Raw genomic sequence first — 20,351 nt, 5'->3', positions numbered from 1 at the left:
AAAAGTCTTGAGCGTGGCATTACCAGTCAGTAAGGACAACTTTACTGGCATTTCATAAGCCACTGATGTGACTATTTGAAACTGCTTTCTCTGCAGAGGCATGGCCTTTCCACAGGACATTCTCCAAGGACCCCTGGGGCTGCACCTTATGGAGCTTAAGCATTCAGAGGAGGATGGGCTGGAGTGACCTTGCCTTTGAGAGCTCCACCATGATGAAATGGGAGCCAGCTGCCCCAAGGGTGACCCATAGCTCATGCTGCCCAGCATCGAGGGCTAGAGCAGGGATTCCCTGGTAGCATGGACCTGGAAGTGAGTGTGCTTCCCAGCACCCATGCTGGGAATGGGCACCCTGGGGAAGTCCTCTCATGGTGCAACAACACTGAGCCTCTGTGGCCATAAATACACTTTATTTCATTAGAAATGCATAATTACACTGTGGAGCACTTCCCTAGCAGCGGGTCCGTAGTGCTCCACATCACCAGTTGTCTCCAACACCTACGTCAGGACCCTGAAGAGAGCACACGGCCAAGGCTTCTGCTACTCCACAGTTGTGTTTCTGTTGTGTGTGGTTTTTTTTTTTTTTTTTCCATTTTCTTTTTTGTTATAAACACCATAGCAAATTAAAAAAAGCTGTTAAACAAAATATCGTAGTTCTTGTTTTTCTGAATGTACTCAACACTCTCTGCATATGCTTCTCCGGAGACCAGCAGTGGGACTCGATCCTGAGGTGCCTTCCAGCAGGGGATGACCAGGACCCTTCTCCTGGAGAAGGAGCTCTCATGTGCCCTGCAGAATCCACAGTTGCCCTGCTGAAGCAGGAGAGCAGGGCACAGGGCAGGGTCAGTGAGCAGCTGTGGTGTGGTACTCCTACAGTGCTTATTCTCACTGGATCTGGATGGCTCCATGTTCAAGCTGCATTTCGGGCTGCAGAGTGGGCTGCAAGGCCTCAGCCGTCTGCAAGGTGGGGGAGAAAAGAGAGCTGTTCTAGAAAAACACAGCAGCACATTTGTGTCAGCAAGCCACCTGTGTGATACACAGAGTCACAACTTTCCCACACATGTAGAAAACATACGCCAGCCTCAGAAGCTCAGTGTGTGCCAGGCTACTCCTGACTGGATGGGAAACAAGCAGACCTCACACTTGCCCAGGAGAACTTGGGCTCCTGGGGCCATACTGCTGCCAATTCTCCATCCTCACTCGAGGTGTCCTGAGAAACAACGCAGATTAGCCATGCCATGTTCTTAACCTGAAATATTTGCTTAGTATCTCAGGGTCATGCTGATTTCCTACAGAAACTGCCCCAGTGTTCTAAAGTGGCATCTTGAGACAGCTTAAAGACATGGCACCTGCCAGTAATGTACTTTAGAAAGAGTATGCAGTCACTGTTTCAAGGTATGAACTTGCAAACTTGGAATGAGTCACCAATTTTCCATCTCAGCTGTACGGCAGGGGTACCAAAGGATAAGTTACCTGGGTTTTGATGCTGAGTCAGGAACAGGGCCTGCACCACATGAGACAGAAGACTCATAGCCACATCCCCACAGCACTGGCACCTGACAGCTCTTACTGTACATCTAAGTCTCTGCTCTTTAAAGACAAAAAACTTGACATACTGTCTCCTTTAGGAAAGGAGGAGAGGAGCTGGGTGTAGTGGCACACACCTTTAGTTCCTGTACCCAGGAGGCAGAGGCAGGTGGATCTCTGTGAGTTCAAAACTAGTCTGGTCTACACAGTGAGTTCCAGGACAGGCAGAGCTACATAGTGAGACTGTGTGTGTGTGTGTGTGTGTGTGTGTGTGTGTGTGTGTGTGTGTGTGTGTGTCAGGGGTGGGGAGGCTTGTTTCCTCTCTCCCCAGTGGGGATGGCATGACTAAGGCTGTGTTCAACTCACTTACAAAAAGAAAAAGAAGGGAAGAGAGGAAAAGGATTACTGTTCAGTTGGAAGGATGTAGCCTGCAGGTGCTTTCTATGAAGCTTTGTGCTCAGTAGGCAGGAAAGTGACCCTGCAGCCTTATCAAAGGTTTGCAAAAGTGAGATCAAGTGGGCAGCTGTGTGGCAGGCTGAAGGGGGCAGCCTCTTGAGGCTTAACAGGGATTATGGCTGAGGCCTGCAGACTGGAAGGCCTTCTTCACCTTAGCCCAAGTTCCTTCCCTGAGAACCTGGAAGAGTTATTCCTAGTCTTCAGGAAAGAGATCTCACAGTGCCCTCTCCTAGGATGCCTGGCCTGGCAGCTCCATAAGCCCTCCCAGGCCTCAACAACTTCTGGGCGAAGTAAAATCATGACCAGAGACCAGAAACTTTTGTGAGAACCTGCACTGCTCACTATACCAGGCCCATAGCACACCAAGGAAAGAGCTCCTGCCAGAGCCAGCTAGAGGTGTACAGAGGGAGGAAGGAACTTGTCCACATGATGCAGACACAGACTGTCCTGGGCCTTCTGCCTCCCTACCATGGTCACCTACCCTGGTTGGGCTGAGATCACATGAGCTCACAGCTTCTGGCCTGTGACCTTCAACAGAACGGGCAATAAGTTCTCAGGAAACAGAGGCCCTGACTCTGGGCACCTCCAGGAGTGGCTCTCAGGAGAAGCGGGCAGGGCAGAGGTTTGGTCTAGTTTTAGATCTAGATAGACATTTCCAGACAGGTATCTCAAGGACAGCTCACACTGCAAACTGCCAGAACTGCCTTCACATCATGATTTCAGGAGTGAGGAGTTAACAGAAGACCCCCGCCAGAGCTGGATCTGTGTGCCTCTCTACACCGTTCCTACCTCTAGAGTAGGATACCCCAAGTTCTGTATCTACTAGGGAGGCTGGAGGGACCAAGGACTCACCTGGGCTGTGGCTGTGTGGTCACTCACAGGTGCCAGTTGGACGTACTGAACCTGAATGTCACTGCCCTGGAGAGGCGACCCGTCTACTCCCGTAGCAGCAGGGTCTGAAGAGGCCACGGCTATGAGCTGAGCACCCTGCAGTACCTGGGGTTGGGGACAAAGCCAGGATGGTCAGTGGAGCTTGGGTCAATCGACCCCCATCCTCTTCTGGTCCAGAAGCAGCAGGCTCTCAGTAAGTGCAATGTAGCCCACTGCAGAGAGACACCTGGTTAAGTGAGTGTTGAGTTGTTGACTGCCATGGAATCTTCCACATCCACATATAGCCTTCTCGAAACATCCTTGTTACACATAGACATTAGTCTTTTAAAGCCTGTGTAAAAACAAAAAGCTAGAACTTGAAAAGAGCTGACCACAGAAAAATGCACAGGCACACTGAAGACACAGCAGGAGAGGTTGACAACCCCCTGGGCAGAGCCCACGTGGAGTCAGTAGCTTAGACAGGAAAACAAAAGGAGGGGAGGGCTGCAGGGATAGCTCAGTGGGTACACTGCGTGTGTGCAAGCATGAGGACTAGGGTTTGGATCGTGAGCATCCACACACAAGTCAGGAATAGCTGTGTATGCCTGTAACCCCCAGCAGGAAGACTGCTGGAGCTAACTCACCAGCCAGCCTAGCCAATACAGTGAGCTCCAGGTTCAGTGAGAAACCTCACCTCAGAAAAAACAAGTTCAAGATAAATGAGGACACCAACATTCACCTCTGTGTGCAAACACAGGCATAGGAGTACACACACACACACACACACACACACACACACACACACACACATGCATGCACACACAAAGAAAAAAGAAGAGAAGAGCTACACTATGGCAGAGACTGGAGGAGTGAGCATGCTCCTAGGGGAGGGTGTGACGCCCAGGAGCATAGGTCTGGGGTGACCCCACCTTTGGGTATCCTTCCTACTGGCTTACTTCCCACAAAGTCCACTTGGTGCTCATACAACTGTCAGGTAGCTATAAGCAGACAATACAGAGCCTCTGTCTGGTCATTCATAGTTGCTAGGAACCAAGGAGCCCTTTGTCAGGGATGTGTACTATTCTAAGTGGGAAGGCCAGGAGTCCCAGACAAGGAACTCCAACAATGAACAGAATTGCCCATATCTGAGACACCTTTGGCAAGATGGCACACCCATCCTGTGGTACAAAGAAGACAGCATGTGGCATGGTTTCCCACAACCAGAGACAGCAGTACAAACTCACTCAGTGAACTTCTAAGAGCTGTACTTGTAAATAGTGCTGGCTTGTCTGTCAGATAACATGTGCCTTTTTAAAGGACACACTCCAAGTAAGAACAGTGTCTTTTATGCTAATGAGGGTCTGCCAAAACAAAACAGGTTCTCAGGCAGTGGGAAAAGATTTTTTAGTGACTTGAAAGCCCTTTTTCTTTTCTTTTTTTTCTTTCTTTCTTTCTTTTTTGAGTAACTAAGTACTAAGTACTTGGGGATATGAATGCCAACAGACTGAATATAGCTGTCCCCTCAGAAACTCCTGCTGGATGCCACAGTGGCAATGTCAGGAAGTAGGTCTTTCATAGGGACCTCCTAGGATTCCTTTGGAAAGCGGTCTACCTCCTTCCTGGAGGGTGCAATGGTGGCTGGATCAATCTCACTTCCAGTTTGATTCTGTTCACCTATGGAGGCCTTCACAGACTCTGCTCGGGGAAAGCCAAGAGACAACACAAACAGTGACAACCTAATGTCTAGCCTGTCTCTGCACATATCTGACCCTCATGACCTACCTCTCTAGACCTGCTTATTGCTGCTTGTCTTTATGTCAACAGGTGGGGATAGGAGGACAATTTCCTTGGCCTCACAGGAGCCGCACATCCTGGTCAGCCACTCCACGGGCCACGGTGACAGGCAGCAGGCTGTGCAAAATCAGGGAAAAGCTGGCCTTCACCCATCTCCAGGTGCTCAAGTTCAAGCTAATTAAAAGGAGAAGGGGTGTGCAAACACTTATCTGTTAACTGGCTTCCAGGCAAGTTCAAAACTCAACATAAATACTTGCCTGGTACTTCTACCCAAAATACCTCAGCACTGCCACTACCTCATACACCCTGCTCTGGCATAGCTCCTGCACAATGCTACTGGCCAATCCTGCCCTCTTCAGAGCAAAGCAGGGCAACAGATGCTAAGCTGCCCAACAGTTGGCTGACAGTAGACACACCCTGTTTTAGACAAAGGTTAGCCCCTCTGAGGGGAAGCCTGAATAAAGTGATCTGGTTTGTCAAGAGGCATTGACAGAAGCCTCTGGCTTCCTCCTTCCACTCTGACTTGTAATCAGGTTCACTATTTTTGCTCAGAACTACATTTCTCCAGGCATTGTGCTTTGCTTCATCTGACTGACTAAGCAGTTCAACTTCAAACAAAACCAAGAACTTTAGATTTGGGGAAAGAGCAGATGGAGCTCTTGTTTTGGGCACAGCCCTTGGTGGCAGACTGGATTGGAGCCTTGGCTCTTCTAGACCCTCCCACTGTGTGAGCTGTCCTTGACCTCTCATGGGCAGCCAGGGTAGCTTGGAGCTCTCCTCCCCTGCATTTACTCACCCATAGTACCTCCTGCCCTCCCACTCAGCTGCTCAGTGGGTCCTACATGCTCCTGTGCCAACCCTGCACCCCATCAAAACCATGCTCTGCAGAGGAATGGACTATTCCCACCCAGGATGTGAGTCACAGGAGCTTCCTGATCTGACTGCAGGAACATGGGGCCAAACAGACAGGACAATATCTATGCCCCACTTGTGCCCGGCTGTCTCCCCTGACCTGCCCTGGGTCATCTACCAGGGTAACCCAGCTGGAAGCAAAGGGTGGCTCCCCATGTGCTCCTTGAACAGCAGAAGCAGCAGGCTTCAGAAGGAGGAAAGGACACTAAGAGCAGGACTGCTGCAATAGCAGCATGATCCTGCCTCCATGAATACAAAGGCTCTGTGGTGTGAGGGATCTGAGCTTGTCAGATGGGCCTGTCTTACTAGCCATTCATCAAGCCATATGCTTTTATATGCCATCAGTAGTTTCAAGTATGCCTGTACACATGACTTCAGACACATGTGATCATACGTGTACATGCATGAATGTGCATATAAGGCACACACCTGTTCAGACACCTCATCAGCTCTGCTGAACTCCTAACATGTCCCTCTCCTATGGTGTCTCTGGTGTTTCTGGCTACCAAAGCAAGCTCTTATCCTCAGATCTCTGTAGGTATCCCAGCATGAACACTAGCAGTTATGTGGCAGCCTTGTAAGCCTGGGCTCACAGTGTGAGGCACTGTCTAACTTGCTGTAGGTTCTGAAAGAGCCAGATACCTGTGGAAAGCAGGCCCTGCCTGCTGTCCGGGGCTCTAATCTGATACTGATACTTCTTTTCATGGTCCCTGGAAAACAACTGGTCAGGCCACCCACATCTCCCAACAAGAAACACTTACAAACCTGGATCATCTCATTTCCAGCAGGCAGATCAAGTGTGTCTCCTCCCAGAGGCCAAAGCTGGGAGGGATTAGCCTGGGCCACTGAGTCACCGCTGACAGGAATGGGATTCTGGCACAGGCCCCACGACTGGAAGAGATCAGAATGGGGGCTATAGGCTTGGCAGTGACTTGTCAAGCCACAGATCCCACCTTGTGGGGAAGAGGTAGGAAAAGGGGAGGTGCTGGCACACTGGGGCTGCCTGGTTTGCTATCTCCTGGGAACTCAGAAGCCAGGCCACCTTTGGAAACCCCAAGTCAGGAGCTGTAACATAACCACAGTTCCCCAATCATCTTACATTTTTACAGATTCCTCCATAATGAGTCTAAGGTAACTGTAACTGCTTTTAAGGAACCTGTTTCCCAGAAACCTCTGCCTGTGTTGATTGCAGCAAAGCAGTACCCTCCCTGCTCAGCACCCCAACAGTGCTGTCCTGCCAGCACTGCCAATAAACCACTCTCTATATGAGACATGAAGCTGGCAAAATCTGTGGTGCTGTACTGTAAGAAAACCTCAATTTGCAATATTACGACAAAGGTGTAACTTGACCAAAGAATCAATGAATGGAAGCAAAATTCTCATCTGGGAAAAGCCTAGAAAGTCATGGCTTTCAAAGGCTAGAGCTACCAGGCCTGGCTTGCAAACTGTCTCCCAGTGAGGAAGCTGTGGGGCCTGGACCCTGGCTATGGGATCTGACCACATCCATTTCAACTGTGGGAAAGAACTGGTAAGCTGTCACCTTGGCTGGCTGCTGTGAAGAAGAAACTTGAAGACCAAGATCATGTCAAGGGTGCCATCACCATGCTCACAGGGAGGGCACTTGCCTGGGAAGGCCTGGCCATATCTGAACTGTCCAGTTCTGGCCATGCTTCTTGGGCCTGCCCCTGTGTGTCTCTGGTCCACACTCAGGATTTATCATCCTAGTGACCAGTTCTCCTCTAACAACAGGGGCGGACACAAACTGTTCTGCTGTGTGGCCATTCCCGAACCTGCCTCTAGCACCAGAAGAGAGAATGCTCCAAGGCACTTCCCAGGCACTTTCCAAAAGCAGCACCTTTTAGCATTATTAGCATGATGGCTAATAATCCTAGCATTCGGTAGGGAGAAGCAGAAGATCGGTAATTCAAAGCCAGCCTCGGCTCTTAAGTGAGTTGGAGGCCAGCCAGAGCTATATGAGTCCACAACAACCCAAGTATGGTTTCACTGGAAATGCTACTCCTGGTGAAGGATGACATCCATGAGGAGGACTGATGCAGGGAAAGCCAGCTGGGTGGGTATGACCTGTACACCCTAAGAGCTTCTTTGAAATGCTGTAGCCTGGGACAGCAGCCAGGGCAGGGAAGATGACACTGGCATCTATCCTTATAAACAAGGCTGAGGAAGGTCGCAGCAACACCAGAACTTGCTCTGTTACTGACACGCTAACAGCTGGTATCTACTACAAATGTTGGAAATGGATGGTGCATGTGCTCTGTTGTTTAGAGCACCACCGTCACAGCACTGTGTAAGAATAGCACAGGCATACTGCAGGGGGCACAGGGAAGGCCCGCTGTACTCCCTGAATCCCAGTCCCTGGCATGTCCTGGCAGTGATTTGAGAGAACACTGCAGGCTGAGATTTGGCTTTACTGTTAAATTGGTGGTGAATAAACAACGGAAGTCAAACCCAGCTGCAGGACAGCAAAGATGAGCTTGTGTTGGGTGTCCAGGGTACATTTGGCTGCCCAAGAAGACATGAGCCCTCAGCTACACAAGGAATGCAGCAATGCAGGCCACCATGGCATGGCACACAGGGGCAAGTTTCCAATTGTTTCCCAATAATGAACTTTCCGTTCCTTCACTCTTCCTGCTCACTCTGCATCCGGAACAGAGCCCTGATCTGCAGGTTCTCCAAACAGGCTCTGCAGTGTGGAAATGTCTGACTGCACTCAAGTGAGTGCTGGAGCCCAGGCCAATAGCCAGACCCATCACCTCCAGGCAGCCAAGCCCACCTAGCCTGTAGCTGACCTCCAGTGGACTTCCCAAGGGACAGCATAGCACTGACAGGCCAGAGACAAGGACAGGGAGCAGGCGCATGCTATATTCTCAGCTTCATTGGTAGCAGTTCTTCTAACACATTTTTGAACCTGTGCCTATTTTTCAGACATACAAAGAAGTGGCAGAGGGTAATTATTCAGAGCAGGGCAGAGAACCTGGGAGCACTGTGCTTTGGAGCACACACCATCTGGTTTTCCTCCATCCACTGCCAATTCTGAAGCTCTGCTTAAAACCCAACTTAGATAATGCAAAACTGGTGCAAACTCTAAAAATAAATGCAAGAAGCCCGGGACCTTTCAGCGGTATCTGCATATGAAACTGAGTCCCACAAAGAATCTACTAGGAGGCAAAACCAAAACAAAACAAAGGGCAACACTTGTGCTCAGGGTAGACACTAGCTTGTGTTGAGTGTGTGGCCAGCCCGGCCCACAGCTGTGGGAAAAGTTCAAGAAGCTTCCACTTCTTTCTCTTACTCACTTGATCCAGCCAAACACGGGTCTTTTCCCAACCTCAAAGGGTAGTTTTCTCCAGAAGAACAGTGAGGTGCTAGAAAGACAACTATCCAACCACTGACTGATCCAGACAGTGACCATCCACAAACTTTTCACACACACACACACACACAAAGACAAACGTATGCATTGTTGTCCCTCTCCTGTGTGTATGTTTGTGTGTATGTGTGCACACATGCTCACCCACATTCACATGCATTTCCAGCAAAAGATCAATGTAAATTGTTCTCCACCTTACTATACTGAGATGAGATCTCTCATTGAATCTGGAAATTGCTAATTTGGCAAGCCCAGCTAGCCAGTAAGCTCCAGGAAACCTCTTCTATCTGCCTCCCTGAGGCTGGAATTACAGATGTACACTGCCACAACAGGCTTATTTATGTGGGTGCTGAGGATTGGAACCTAGGCCCTCATGCTTATGTGGCAAGCACTTTACCAAATGAGCCATACCCCCAGCTACTAATTTTTTGGTCTCTGTTCTAGTTAAGGTTACTATTGCTGTGATTAAACACCAAAACCAAAAACAAGTTGGGGAGGAAAGGGTTCACTTGGCTTACACTTCTACATTGTAGTCCATCACTGAAGGACAAGAACTCACACAAGGCTGGATTCTGAAGGCAGGAGCTGATGCAGAGGCCATGGAGGGGTGCTGCTACTGGTCTGCTTCCTCTGGCTTGCTCAGCCTGCTTTCTCATAGAACCCAGGACTACTAGCCTAAGGGCAGCACCACCCACAATGGGCTGGACCCTCCCCCATAAATCACTAATTAAGAAAATGCCCTACAGGTTTGTCTACAACCTGATCTTATGGAGGCATTTTCTTTTTTTTTTCCTTTTAATTAATTAATTACTTTTATGTAGCCTCTCCTCCCTCCTCTCCTCCTAATTCTTCCCTGACCTCCCTCCCCCGAATTGTAATTGAGGTTCCCTACTCTCTGATGATTCCAGCTAATGTTGAGTTGACATAAAATTAGCAGCACAGTCATGTAGCCTGCCTGGCCTGGAGAGGTGAACGAGAGGCTGTCTACCCCTGCTCTTGAGTGCGGGGATTAAGTGCATTTGTACACGCTCTGCTCAGCTACAGAGTCTTTAAGCCCTCTAAGGGAATTCTACTGAACACATGTCCTTGAATTCCAGTGTGTGTGTGTGTATCTGTATGTGTGAATTCCAGTGTGTGTGTGTGTGTGTGTGTGTGTGTGTGTGTGTGTGTGTGCGCGTGCACGCGCACGTGTGTTTGCTTGGGAGAGGGGTGGTGGCATGTACATGGTAAGGCCAGAGGAGAACATCAGATGTCTTCCTCCATTGCTTTCTGTCTCACTCCACTGAAATAGGCCCTCTCACCAGGCAGGAATCTCACTGCTTTGCTTTCCTCCCTGGATTTGCCTGTCTCTGCCTCCAACACTGGGGTTCCTAGATACATGGCCATGCCCAGGTTTTACATGTGCACTGGGGATTCAGACTCAGGTCCTCATGACCTTGGTGGGTCCAGGGGCTATGCAACTGTTTGATAGTCCATGGTCTAGAGCCCCTGGTTGCATCTCATCTCCAGAGCCCCCAGAAAGAGCAAGGAGAGAACCTGGGCTATGAGACAATAGGTGGTGCAGCGATCACATGCAGGCTGCCTGGGAGAAGCTCCTAATCTGCAGCCTATCCACACCTCCAGTACAGAGATCTCCCTGGTAGAGAGTGAGCTTAGCTACAGAGCCCTGAACTGTGGGGGGTTTAAGGTAGACTGGACAGCATGATACCTATGTGAGATAGAGCTGGGGGAGGGGGTCCTATGGACTGGATTGTATCCCTTCAAGTTTGATAAACCTCTATTTCTTAGTATGACCTCCCTTAGATATTTCTATTGGATCCCTAGTAGATAAGGACAGACTCTAACCTAAGGACAAGTATCTCTCCAAAAAGTAGGAACATTAAACACAGACATAATTCTAGAAGGCCATGCAACAATAGAAGCTATCTGAAACAATGTGACCACAAGCCAAAGACTACCAAGAACCTAATGTGTATTTGGCAGGAAACTCCTCCAGAGCCTCCAGAAGTAACAGAGGCAGTCTGGCCTTCTCTGTACACTTCTGTACAGGCAGCCTGGCCACCGCTGAATGCCTCTGTACAAGTGGCCTGGCCTCTTCTGGATACCTCTATCCTCTAGAACACTGGGTGAGGCCTTTTTTTTGTTCTAAGATCCAAGCAGAGACCAGGGGTTTAAGGGTTCAAATTCCAAAACACAAAAGAGCCTTTCACTTGAAGCCCTCAACTGGACCACAGGCTGTTAAGAACTTCCCAGAATACCCCCAAGGCCTCTAGAGACTCCTATCCTCTCCTGCAGCTGCTTTAGGCCAGCTTACTGTCCTTCAAAGGAGCCACCAATGGTCTCCCCTAACTGATTCCCTAACAAGGGTGGCAAAGGTGGGTGCTGGATCCCTGCAAAGATTCCTGGATGTCAGTAGGAATCTGCAGTTATCTAAATGCACATGAGTGCATTATACAATCAACAGTGATTTAAAAAGCCAAATTCCACTTCTGAACTAGGCAGAGCAGACCCTTCATATAGCCTGAGGAGGCATGGAGGAAAGATCTTCACATACCCATGGGTAAAGAAAAGCCCTCCATACACACCAGAGCATGACCCATTGGGCTGACAAGGTAGAGCAGCAGCTGCCTCTATCTTACTTGTAGTTTGAGCACTGCCAGGCCCACAATTTTCTACCTGAGCCACAAACCTATGATGTGGCCCAGGCCTCCTAAAGTCCAAGCATTTCTCAGAGCTCTGTGCCCCAGGCCTCTGCCAGCAAGGAGTGCAGCACTCAGTCCTAAGACCCTGACTCTGACCCCAGAACTTAGAGAGTAAAGTGAGAAGCAGGAGAGAATGGGAAACTGACTAGCCTACCAGCCTTGAGAAACTCATGAGAAGCACCCCAGCCTCTCACTTGGGTACCTCTCACCCCTGCCTCAAAAGTCCTGGCCCTGAGGTGGGAAATAGCAACTATGTCCCCACTAAAGCACTGTGGCTGTTCTCAAACACAGCTACTTAGAAAACCAAACGCTTCCTTACATGAGATGGCAGTTGGTCTTTATGCTAAGTTGTGACATCAGCAAGAGGCCACTTGGACTTAACTGAGTCCAAAACACCAGTACACGGATTGTTTTGGGTGCAGAGAAACTCTGCAAGCAAAAAGCACTCCAAGAGTGGACTAGGGGCGAAAGGAGAGTCTGTGTCCTGATGCACTTGTTTCCATGGTAACACTGGACACTAGAAAAAAGTCCCAGCACAAGGAAGGTTCCTTCTTCACTGTGGTTCCACATTCCAGAGATAGGAGTCCAAGCTATAGAGTCACCCACTGAGGAAGCCATGTATAGATACTCTTCCCTCCTGTCCAAGGCTGAGAGGTGAAGGTGGCAAAAAACTGGGCGAGAGGAATGGGCGTCTAGTGAACGAGGGGTCTTGGAGCTGCGTGAAAACACACAGGAAGAGCACCCTGCTGTGGGGACAAGCCAAAGCCGAAGACTACAGTGGCCATTTCTGAAGTCTATGTGGAGAATCTCAAGTGTCAGAGGCTCTCACAGCCCTGTCATTTAGCATAATCAAAACAGCAAGAATCAGGATGCCTGGGACAGGAGAGACACAAACTAGGCTTGTGTGAGAAGCAGTCAGGGAGTTTGGGGCCCCTGTCCAATAGTACCTGGGGCTACCCAGGTTGGTGCCAGCCAAAATTCTGAGTACTTTGGCACAGATGTTACCTTTTTTGTTATTCCGAGCTGCATTCTGCCTGTTAGGAAACACAGCGTGGGACACTGACTCATTTGTCCAAGTTCATAGGGCCAATAAAACCAATGGACAGAGGAGTTTAGGGCAGTGTCCCAGCCTGCTGTCCTCCATGATTGGAACCACCACTTGCCTGTGGCAGGTTTATTAGAACAGAGCAAGGAGAATGATGGCTCAGCAGATCATGCCACTAAGAAGTTGCAAAAGTGCCACTGGAACCCAAACAGGGAAACTATTCACATTGAATTTCTTCTCCTTCCGCATTTCTTATGAAAGAAAGCAGCCTTAGGGTCAGAACACCTGCTGATGGTTAGCCTTTTTCCCACAGCATGCTCCCCAGCTCTCTGGAGGGAGCCTGTTGAGAACTCAGATTAGGAGCAGCCACTGAAGCATCCCCACAGGATTGCAAGAACTAGTGTTTGGGAGATGACCTACACCAACTCACCATGGGGCAGCCCCGCAGCCATTGGCTCAACCCCTTGCCCTATGAGAATTCAGTATTCACTGCTTTTGTGAAATTGCTACCGCTCTTCCCTCTCAATGACTCCATGCTCTTATTAGGCACATCACTATAAGCTAATAGTTTCAACTTGAAACCATGGACAACCAGACCTGTTGGTGCAGGCCTGTAAGCCCAACTACTCAGGAGGCTGGAGGTCAGGAGAATCCCAGGCTCAAGGCCTTCCTGGACTACATGTTAAATCAAGTTCTGGGCTAGAGAACGAATTCAGAACCAGTCTGTGCAACTTAGTGAGACCCTGTCTCAAAATGAAAAATGCAAAGGAAGCTGGGTATGGTGGCACACACCTTTAATCCTAGCACTTGAGAGGCAGAGGCAGGTGGATATCTATGAGTTTTAGGCCAGCCAGAATTACACAGTGAGACCCTGTCTCAAAAAAACAAAGCAAACCCAAAAATCAAAAAGAGCCAGTTACACACTTCCAAGTATATAACTCAGTGGCAGAGCACTTTCCTGACAAGGGCAAGACTTTAATACCCAGTTTCTTTAACAAGTAAATAAATAAATAGAATTCATGTATACAGACAGGCCCTGGCTTATGGATTGTCAGCTTTAGAGTGGCATGAAAGTGTGCCCACATAACCACTGTTTTCCTCTTTGAGGACTATCACTCAGAAGGTAGGGAGGTACCACATCTTAGGATCAAACAAGTGTTTTTTGTTTTTTTTGAGATGACTTAAGTGTTCTAAATCAGAAATAGAGAAGGAGTAAGTGCATGCATGTGTGGAAATGCTAACCTACAACACTAGTGTAGGCACTCACTCAGGAGCACTGCAGGCCCCTGCAATTCCCCACAAGGAAAGGGCAGAAAAGAAAGGAGCAGAGCCTGTTTCCAATGCTATCAATAGCATCATAGTTAACATTTTGAAAGTATATTGGAAGCCTGGTGGTGGTGGTGGCACACACCTTTAATCTCAACACTTGGGAAGCAGAGGCAGGCAGATCTTTGAGTTCAAGACCAGCCTGGTCTATAGAGCAAGTTCCAGGATAGCTGGGGCTATACACACAGAGAAACCCTGTTTTTTTAAAAAAAAAAAAAGAAAGAAAGAAAGAAAGAAAGAAAGAAAGAAAGAAAGAAAAGAAAAAACAGAAAGTGTACTAGAAAATGATAAAATCAATAAAAAATGATGCTGCATTTTCCAAGGTCTGCCTCTGCCTTGGCCAACTGGAGTCCTTAAGAGAATGGAATGTGGGACACAGGTGGGAGCAGGGGCAGCAGAAGTGTGACCTGTCCTTGGGTATCTCTGGGGCTGTTACAAATCCACATGGCCTTATTCAACGAACACAGCCCCTTGAAAGTGCCCCAGCTCCAGTACCAGAGGCTGAAACCTCAAACACAAGCAAGAATTTCTCCAAGTTATCTTTTTAAAAAAGTCACAACATACTTCGCATCCACAGACTGTGTCCAGTTTCTCATGGGACTCTGCCCGACTTAGAAGACTCAAAGACACACAGTCGCCAGGGATAAAAACAAGAGCCCAAAGTAACATGCGAGCCTGAAACTTACTTCTTACTGTCCAAGTACAACTCAACAACAGTTCTCTGTCTTTGGCACACTTGGCCAAAGTCTGTCTGTTGTGGGATATTTGTGCACTGTGTAAAGTTATATTGCTGTGACTGGTGTAATAAAAAGCTGACTGGCCAATAGCTAGGCAGGAGGTAGAGGCAGAACTTCCACTAGGCAGAGAGAGAGAAAGAGGAGATGAATCTAGGCACTCAGGGGAAGCCAGGAGACATGGAGAGGAAACAGGAGGTGCAAGATGGAAGAGAAGAAATGTCACATGACAGACTGTGGATGAATATATATATGGGTTAATTTAAGTTATAAGATCTACTGGGACGCCGGGCAGTGGTGGTGCTCGCCTTTAATCCCAGCACTCGAGAGGCTGAGCCAGGTGGATCTCTGTGAGTTCAAGGACAGCCTGATCTGCAGAGCGAGATCCAGGACAGGCACCAAATCTACACAGAGAAACCCTGTCTCAAAGAAAAAAAAAAGAGAGAGAGAGAGAGAGAGAGAGAGAGAGAGAGAGAGAGAGGTCTACTGGGTCAAGCCTAAGCTAAGGCTGAGCTGTCATAGTAAGAAGTCTCTGTGTCATCATTTATGAGCTGGCAGCCCAAAGAAAAATCTGACTACATTCGTCCATTTCGCACAACAAGCCTCTGTCTGGAAGCATCCAGCCACCCATCCTGCTGGGGCTCAGCTACTCCAGAGGACCTGGAGCTGTGGAGATGGCTGTTCAAGGCACCTGGAGTTTGCTCAGCTCAGTTTACCTGGAGGCAGGCACTTCAGAAATGTTTAAAAGTTTGAGGCTCACCGGAAATGAAACCACTGCAATATTCCTGACACCTGCAATTAGAAAGAGGCCGTGCCACCAGGCCTAGCACACACAAGTTTTTATAAAGTTGATGTTTGACCTTTAAAAAATTATGTGTGGGCTGTGTATCTGTTTGTGAGTATGAACATATAAATACAGGTGCCCAGAAGCCAGATCCCCTAGTGATGTAGTTACAGGCAAATGTCAGCCAGTCACCTGACATAAAAGCTGGGAACTGAACCCGGGTACTCTGCAAAGCAGCAAGTGCTCTTAGCCAGGCCCGATAATGTTTAAACAAGGTTCTAATATAACTCAAGAATTACCTTCTACTTATCAAAATGAAGGAAAATGTACTGATATTTACAGTACAAGTGTCATTTGTCTGAAAAACTGGAATACCTTAGAGCACTAGGCTGAACTGACAACAGTGGTCATCTGTCACACTGTGGTTCACAATCCATGTGATGTGTCATAACCAGTATTCAGGAGCTAACGCACAGGGCTAGAAAAGAAAGTGAACATTCCTACAGTAGCTACAGAAGCTAGAGTGAAGCCCAGGCTGCCTTGAAGAGCTAGTCTGACTGCACACATCCATGAAAAAGACCCTGGAGTCATGTGTGAAATCACTTTCACTGAGGCTGGAAACCCAAACACAAGCAGCTTCAAAGGCGCATCGCCCCTATCTAGGCACGCTTTTCCCCACTACAGAACCAAACTACCCTTCCTGGGTAGCTGTCATGTCAACAGCCCACAGAGAGGGCGCTCAAGAGGCAGCAATGGCTCATAGCAGAGCTCAGGTCTGTGGGCAAAGCAACTATCCAAGACCAAAGTCAAGGCCACCCCCCAGGGGCCTTCTTAAGGTAGCCACTAGTTTATTGGCCTCAAGAAGTCCTCATGACTTCAACCTCACTGTTTACCATTTTCAATGCACCCATCCACTGTACTGCAACCTTCAACCCTATGGCTCTTCACTTTTAAGGACTTTTATTTTCCAGAAACTTCTGACAACCCACACAAATGAAAGACTCCACTATACTGACATTGTGAAAACTGAAATCCCTCTGACAAGAAGTTAGTACTGTATCAACACATTTGTTACACCCAGCCCACTCTGGAGCCCTACCCTGCCGTAACCCCTTGGATGAGGAGCCTACTAGATTTCCCTGATCCTGCTTTGATTTCCCACCAAAGCTCCACCTGACCAATTCCATCAGACCATGGCAACCCTACCCAGACCACTCCAAATGGTCCTAGCCCTGAACATGCGCACAACTACAAAGACAGGAGCAGGGGCAGCCGTGTGTCACCCACCTTCCAATGGTACCTATGGCTTCACTTGAGAAGAAAAAAAAAAATCACCAGTTTTAATCATCTTAAATAATCTGCCAATCTCCCAGAGTTGACTCTCAACAAGAACCATCAGAAACCAAGCTCCAATGCAGTGAACAGGCCCAGGCTCAGCCCCACACCTTACTCCAACAAGCTGTCCTTCCCCACAGCTGCAGCTAGAACCAGTGAGCACATTACATCTAAATCCAATATACATGGCAGCCAGCTTCCTCTTGAAACCTAAGGTCACATAAAGGATGGGAAGCCACTGCCACAAGAAGACCCACTGGCCAGAAGCTGGAGGGAGACTTGTGTACGTGTATGGATGCTGCAGTCTGAGCGCAAACTCAGAGAACTCAGCCACACCCAGAGAAGCCTTAGGAGCCAAGATAAAGCCCAGCTCTGAGAACCCAGCCAAAGGCCCTCCAAGTTGGGTTTTAAAAGATTCTGCTGCAGTTGACATCTCAGTATCCAGGGAATCCCCTGCCTCCTCCCTCTACTGACCAGAGATACTGAATACTGGCCATTGTAGCATAGCCTAGAAACCTCAAGTGGGAAGTACAACTGGCAAATAGCAGTGGCCATTAAGGCTAGAATAGCCAAGAGCAAGCAGAGACCCTCTAGGGCTGGAGACTGACCCCTTCCTGAATGTGCTTGTCCAAAGTGGCTGTATAGACTGGGAGCAGCTGTGCAGCTGTCCCCAGAGACCAAGTTCAGATGGCTCTGACCTCATTAACACTCAATCTCTGGAGCCTAAGTCCTCCTGTGACAGACAGTCTTCCTCAGGGGATACAGCTATCCTGCTGTCCTGCCGTGGCCTTGATGCAGCAAGCCCCATTACCTTCCCAAACCAGATTGACAAAATAAGGATGAATTTATGAACTTTTAAAAAGTCAGTCACAGCCAGGCAGTGGTGGGCGCACACCTTTAATCCCAGCACTCAGGATGCAGAGGCAGGCAGGTTTCTATGAGTTTGAGGCCAGTCTGGTCCACAGAGCAAGTTCTAGTACAGCCAGGGCTAAAGGGGAAACCCTGTCTCAAAAAAAAAAAAAAAAAAAAAAAAAACAAAACCCAAAAACAAACAAAAGTCAGTCACATAAATGTCTTCCAGAGCTTTTACAACTAAGGATAATGGTCTGTTCAACACCCTTTCCATAAACCTACAGCCATTGCATGCAGGCAGTCTTCAGTAAAACATTCTAGCATTCACACCAGGGTGAAGGAAGACCTAAGACCAAGTCAGGATAAAGAATCTAAGACCCACAGGCACAATCTTCTTGTGGATCCAGGAAGAGGACAGGTGACAGGGCTAACTATCCCCAGCATAGGTCTGGTGACTTTAGCTCCACTGAGAACAAACATCAAGGTAAATGGAACATTTGTGCCTTCTGAACCATAAATGAAGCCAGGCTGGGTAAGGTTACTGAAGAGACAGGAGAACTGACCAGATGATAAAATGAGGACAGAATCTCTACAAGTGGAAAGCAAAGACAACTGGCTAATGGGCTTGCAGAAAACAGTTGCTTCGTGAGCACATGCTGTCTGTTTTCATCAGAAGACAAGCTGGAGCAATGGCTCAGGAGGTTAAGAGCACCAACTGCTCTTCAAGAGGTCCTGAGTTCAGTTCCCAGCACCCACATGGCGGCTTGCAACCATCTGTAATGAGATCTGGTGCCCTCTTCTGTATACATAACAAATAAATAAATCTTAAAGAAAAAAAAAAAAAGACAAGCTGCCTCCAGGAGAGAAGAGGATGCCAGCAGTGCCCTTTGACGTGTGGTCCCAGATACAGTGGCACCGGGAAGGAGGGTTGGAAACAAAGTATGGGGTTCACAGGTGGAAAGAATCAGAGATGTTGCCGGGTAGTGGTAGCACACGCCTTTAATCCCAGCACTCGGGAGGCAGAGCTAGGTGGATCTTTGTGAGTTCGAGGCCAGCCTGGGCTACAAGTGAGTTCCAGGAAAGGCGCAAAGCTACACAGAGAAAACCTGTCTCAAAAAAAAAAAAAGAATCAGAGAATCAGAGATGTACAAGTTACTTCTCAGTGTGAAAAGTGACCAGTATTACAGCTTCTTGCAGGGAGGCTGCTTAGAGCAGAGTGGGTAGTGGATCATGCCTGGCAGCAGTGACAGGCTTCTGAGGCACTGGGCCCAGAGGCAGAACCAGGTGTCTGCCTTGGAAGCTCAAGCACTGGCTCTTTTGTAGCCTCTCTGCTCGATAGAAGCCTGTGGCAGTGGCCCGACAGAAGCTGCCGTTCCGGGTTAGACACTGGGCTCTCTGCCCTCCTCAGATCAGCAGACAGAGCCAAGCATCAGAGAGGCACTTCTGCCTACGATCAAACACAGGCTTCACACTCCAACCGTGAAAAGCCTGCTGTGCTGTTGGTTTTCCAATTCCAGGTGAAACTTTATTCACAATAGAAACAGTAGGAAACTGAGGTAACAGGCTTTGCTTTCTCATCTATGAAAAGGTGCATCCTTCCCATGGAGGACACTAACATAACAAACACAGACCACAATGTCATAAAAAGCAGAGAGAGGAACCAACCACAAGGCTGAAATCCCCAACAGGAAGGCTATGGGAACCAATTTCTGTCACTTGGTCCCAATTGCACAAGCTCTGCAGAAAGGACTAGGGTTCTCTTTAGCTCTGACTCTTTCCCAAAATGGGTAGCACAGGGAAGACACATGGGTCTTCCAACACAGAGAGTGTTAGTTTTGGAAAACAAGGAGCAGAGCCTCCTGTACGGTGAGTGAACTCTGTGTCGACACAACTTCTTAAGCTGTATTATGCGAGCAGGAGCCTGACCTGACTATTCATAGTGACCTCGAGCTGAAACCAACCTTCACAAAAACTCCTGAAAGGCCGCAGAAGTGCAAATGCCAACTGCCACCACGAGCTTCCCTCCACCCTGTAGTACACACTTCTCTTCTGAGGAGCCTGGGATACTTCACTAAGCACAGAAGTCCTTCCAGGTATATCCAATAAAGAACTGGTCTCCTTATCTCAGAAGAACAGGAAGGTGTTTAAGTTTGACAGCAATAAGCAAGAACCAAGCCTACCTTGTCCCACCTGTGCAAACGTCATCAAACTTCCCTGGGAAGTTGCAGAAAGCAATGAACTTGGAGATAGTTTCTTCTCTGGTGCAAAAACTAATGTGAGAGCCCACAAAGCATAAATGCAGGCCAGAGCCCCACCTGTACACTTCATCCCAGCACCCTCCTGCTGGAGGCAACCCCACCCCCACCCCACACCAGTGTCTCATGCTGAGGAATACGGACTGTGTGAGAAGGTATGGATGGGGGAGAGGTGAGCACTTACCTGTCCATCCTGGCCAACGTGATGGATCTGCAGATTGCCCTGCACAGGGAAAAAAGGAGACAGAGTGAGAACTTCCCTACACTATTCAGAAATAACCAGGAAACCACAAACTCTACAAAAATCCAACCCCTTTTAGCAATAAAACCCACAAAAATAAAACAAGTATTATAAGATGAATCTTTTTTCTCTT

The 20,351-nt window shown here is 48.4% G+C and overlaps 1 protein-coding gene across 10 annotated transcripts in view; it reads right to left on the bottom strand.

Moving 5' to 3' along the window:
* Positions 1-398: 398 nt before the first annotated feature.
* LOC118584370 (BTG3 associated nuclear protein) overlaps positions 399-20,351 on the bottom strand; it is a 79,367-nt gene continuing 59,414 nt past the window's right edge. For 7 of the 10 annotated variants that reach the window (XM_036188567.1, XM_036188560.1, XM_036188561.1 and 4 more), the window contains 4 exons: positions 20,162-20,200; positions 6,322-6,447; positions 2,833-2,976; positions 399-954 (listed from right to left, as the gene is read on the bottom strand). In XM_036188567.1, the coding sequence (XP_036044460.1) occupies positions 883-954; positions 2,833-2,976; positions 6,322-6,447; positions 20,162-20,200 (381 nt within the window). In that variant the 3' untranslated portion in view covers positions 399-882. The remainder of the gene's footprint in view (positions 955-2,832; positions 2,977-6,321; positions 6,448-20,161; positions 20,201-20,351) is intronic. The other 3 variants (XM_036188563.1, XM_036188565.1, XM_036188566.1) reach the window with 1 other exon arrangement.

This window comes from Onychomys torridus, chromosome 5, assembly GCF_903995425.1.
Source record: "Onychomys torridus chromosome 5, mOncTor1.1, whole genome shotgun sequence".
Classification (NCBI taxonomy): domain Eukaryota; kingdom Metazoa; phylum Chordata; class Mammalia; order Rodentia; family Cricetidae; genus Onychomys; species Onychomys torridus.
The sequence above is the reverse complement of the archived record's forward strand: the minus strand, read 5'-3'. Positions and strand labels throughout refer to the sequence as shown.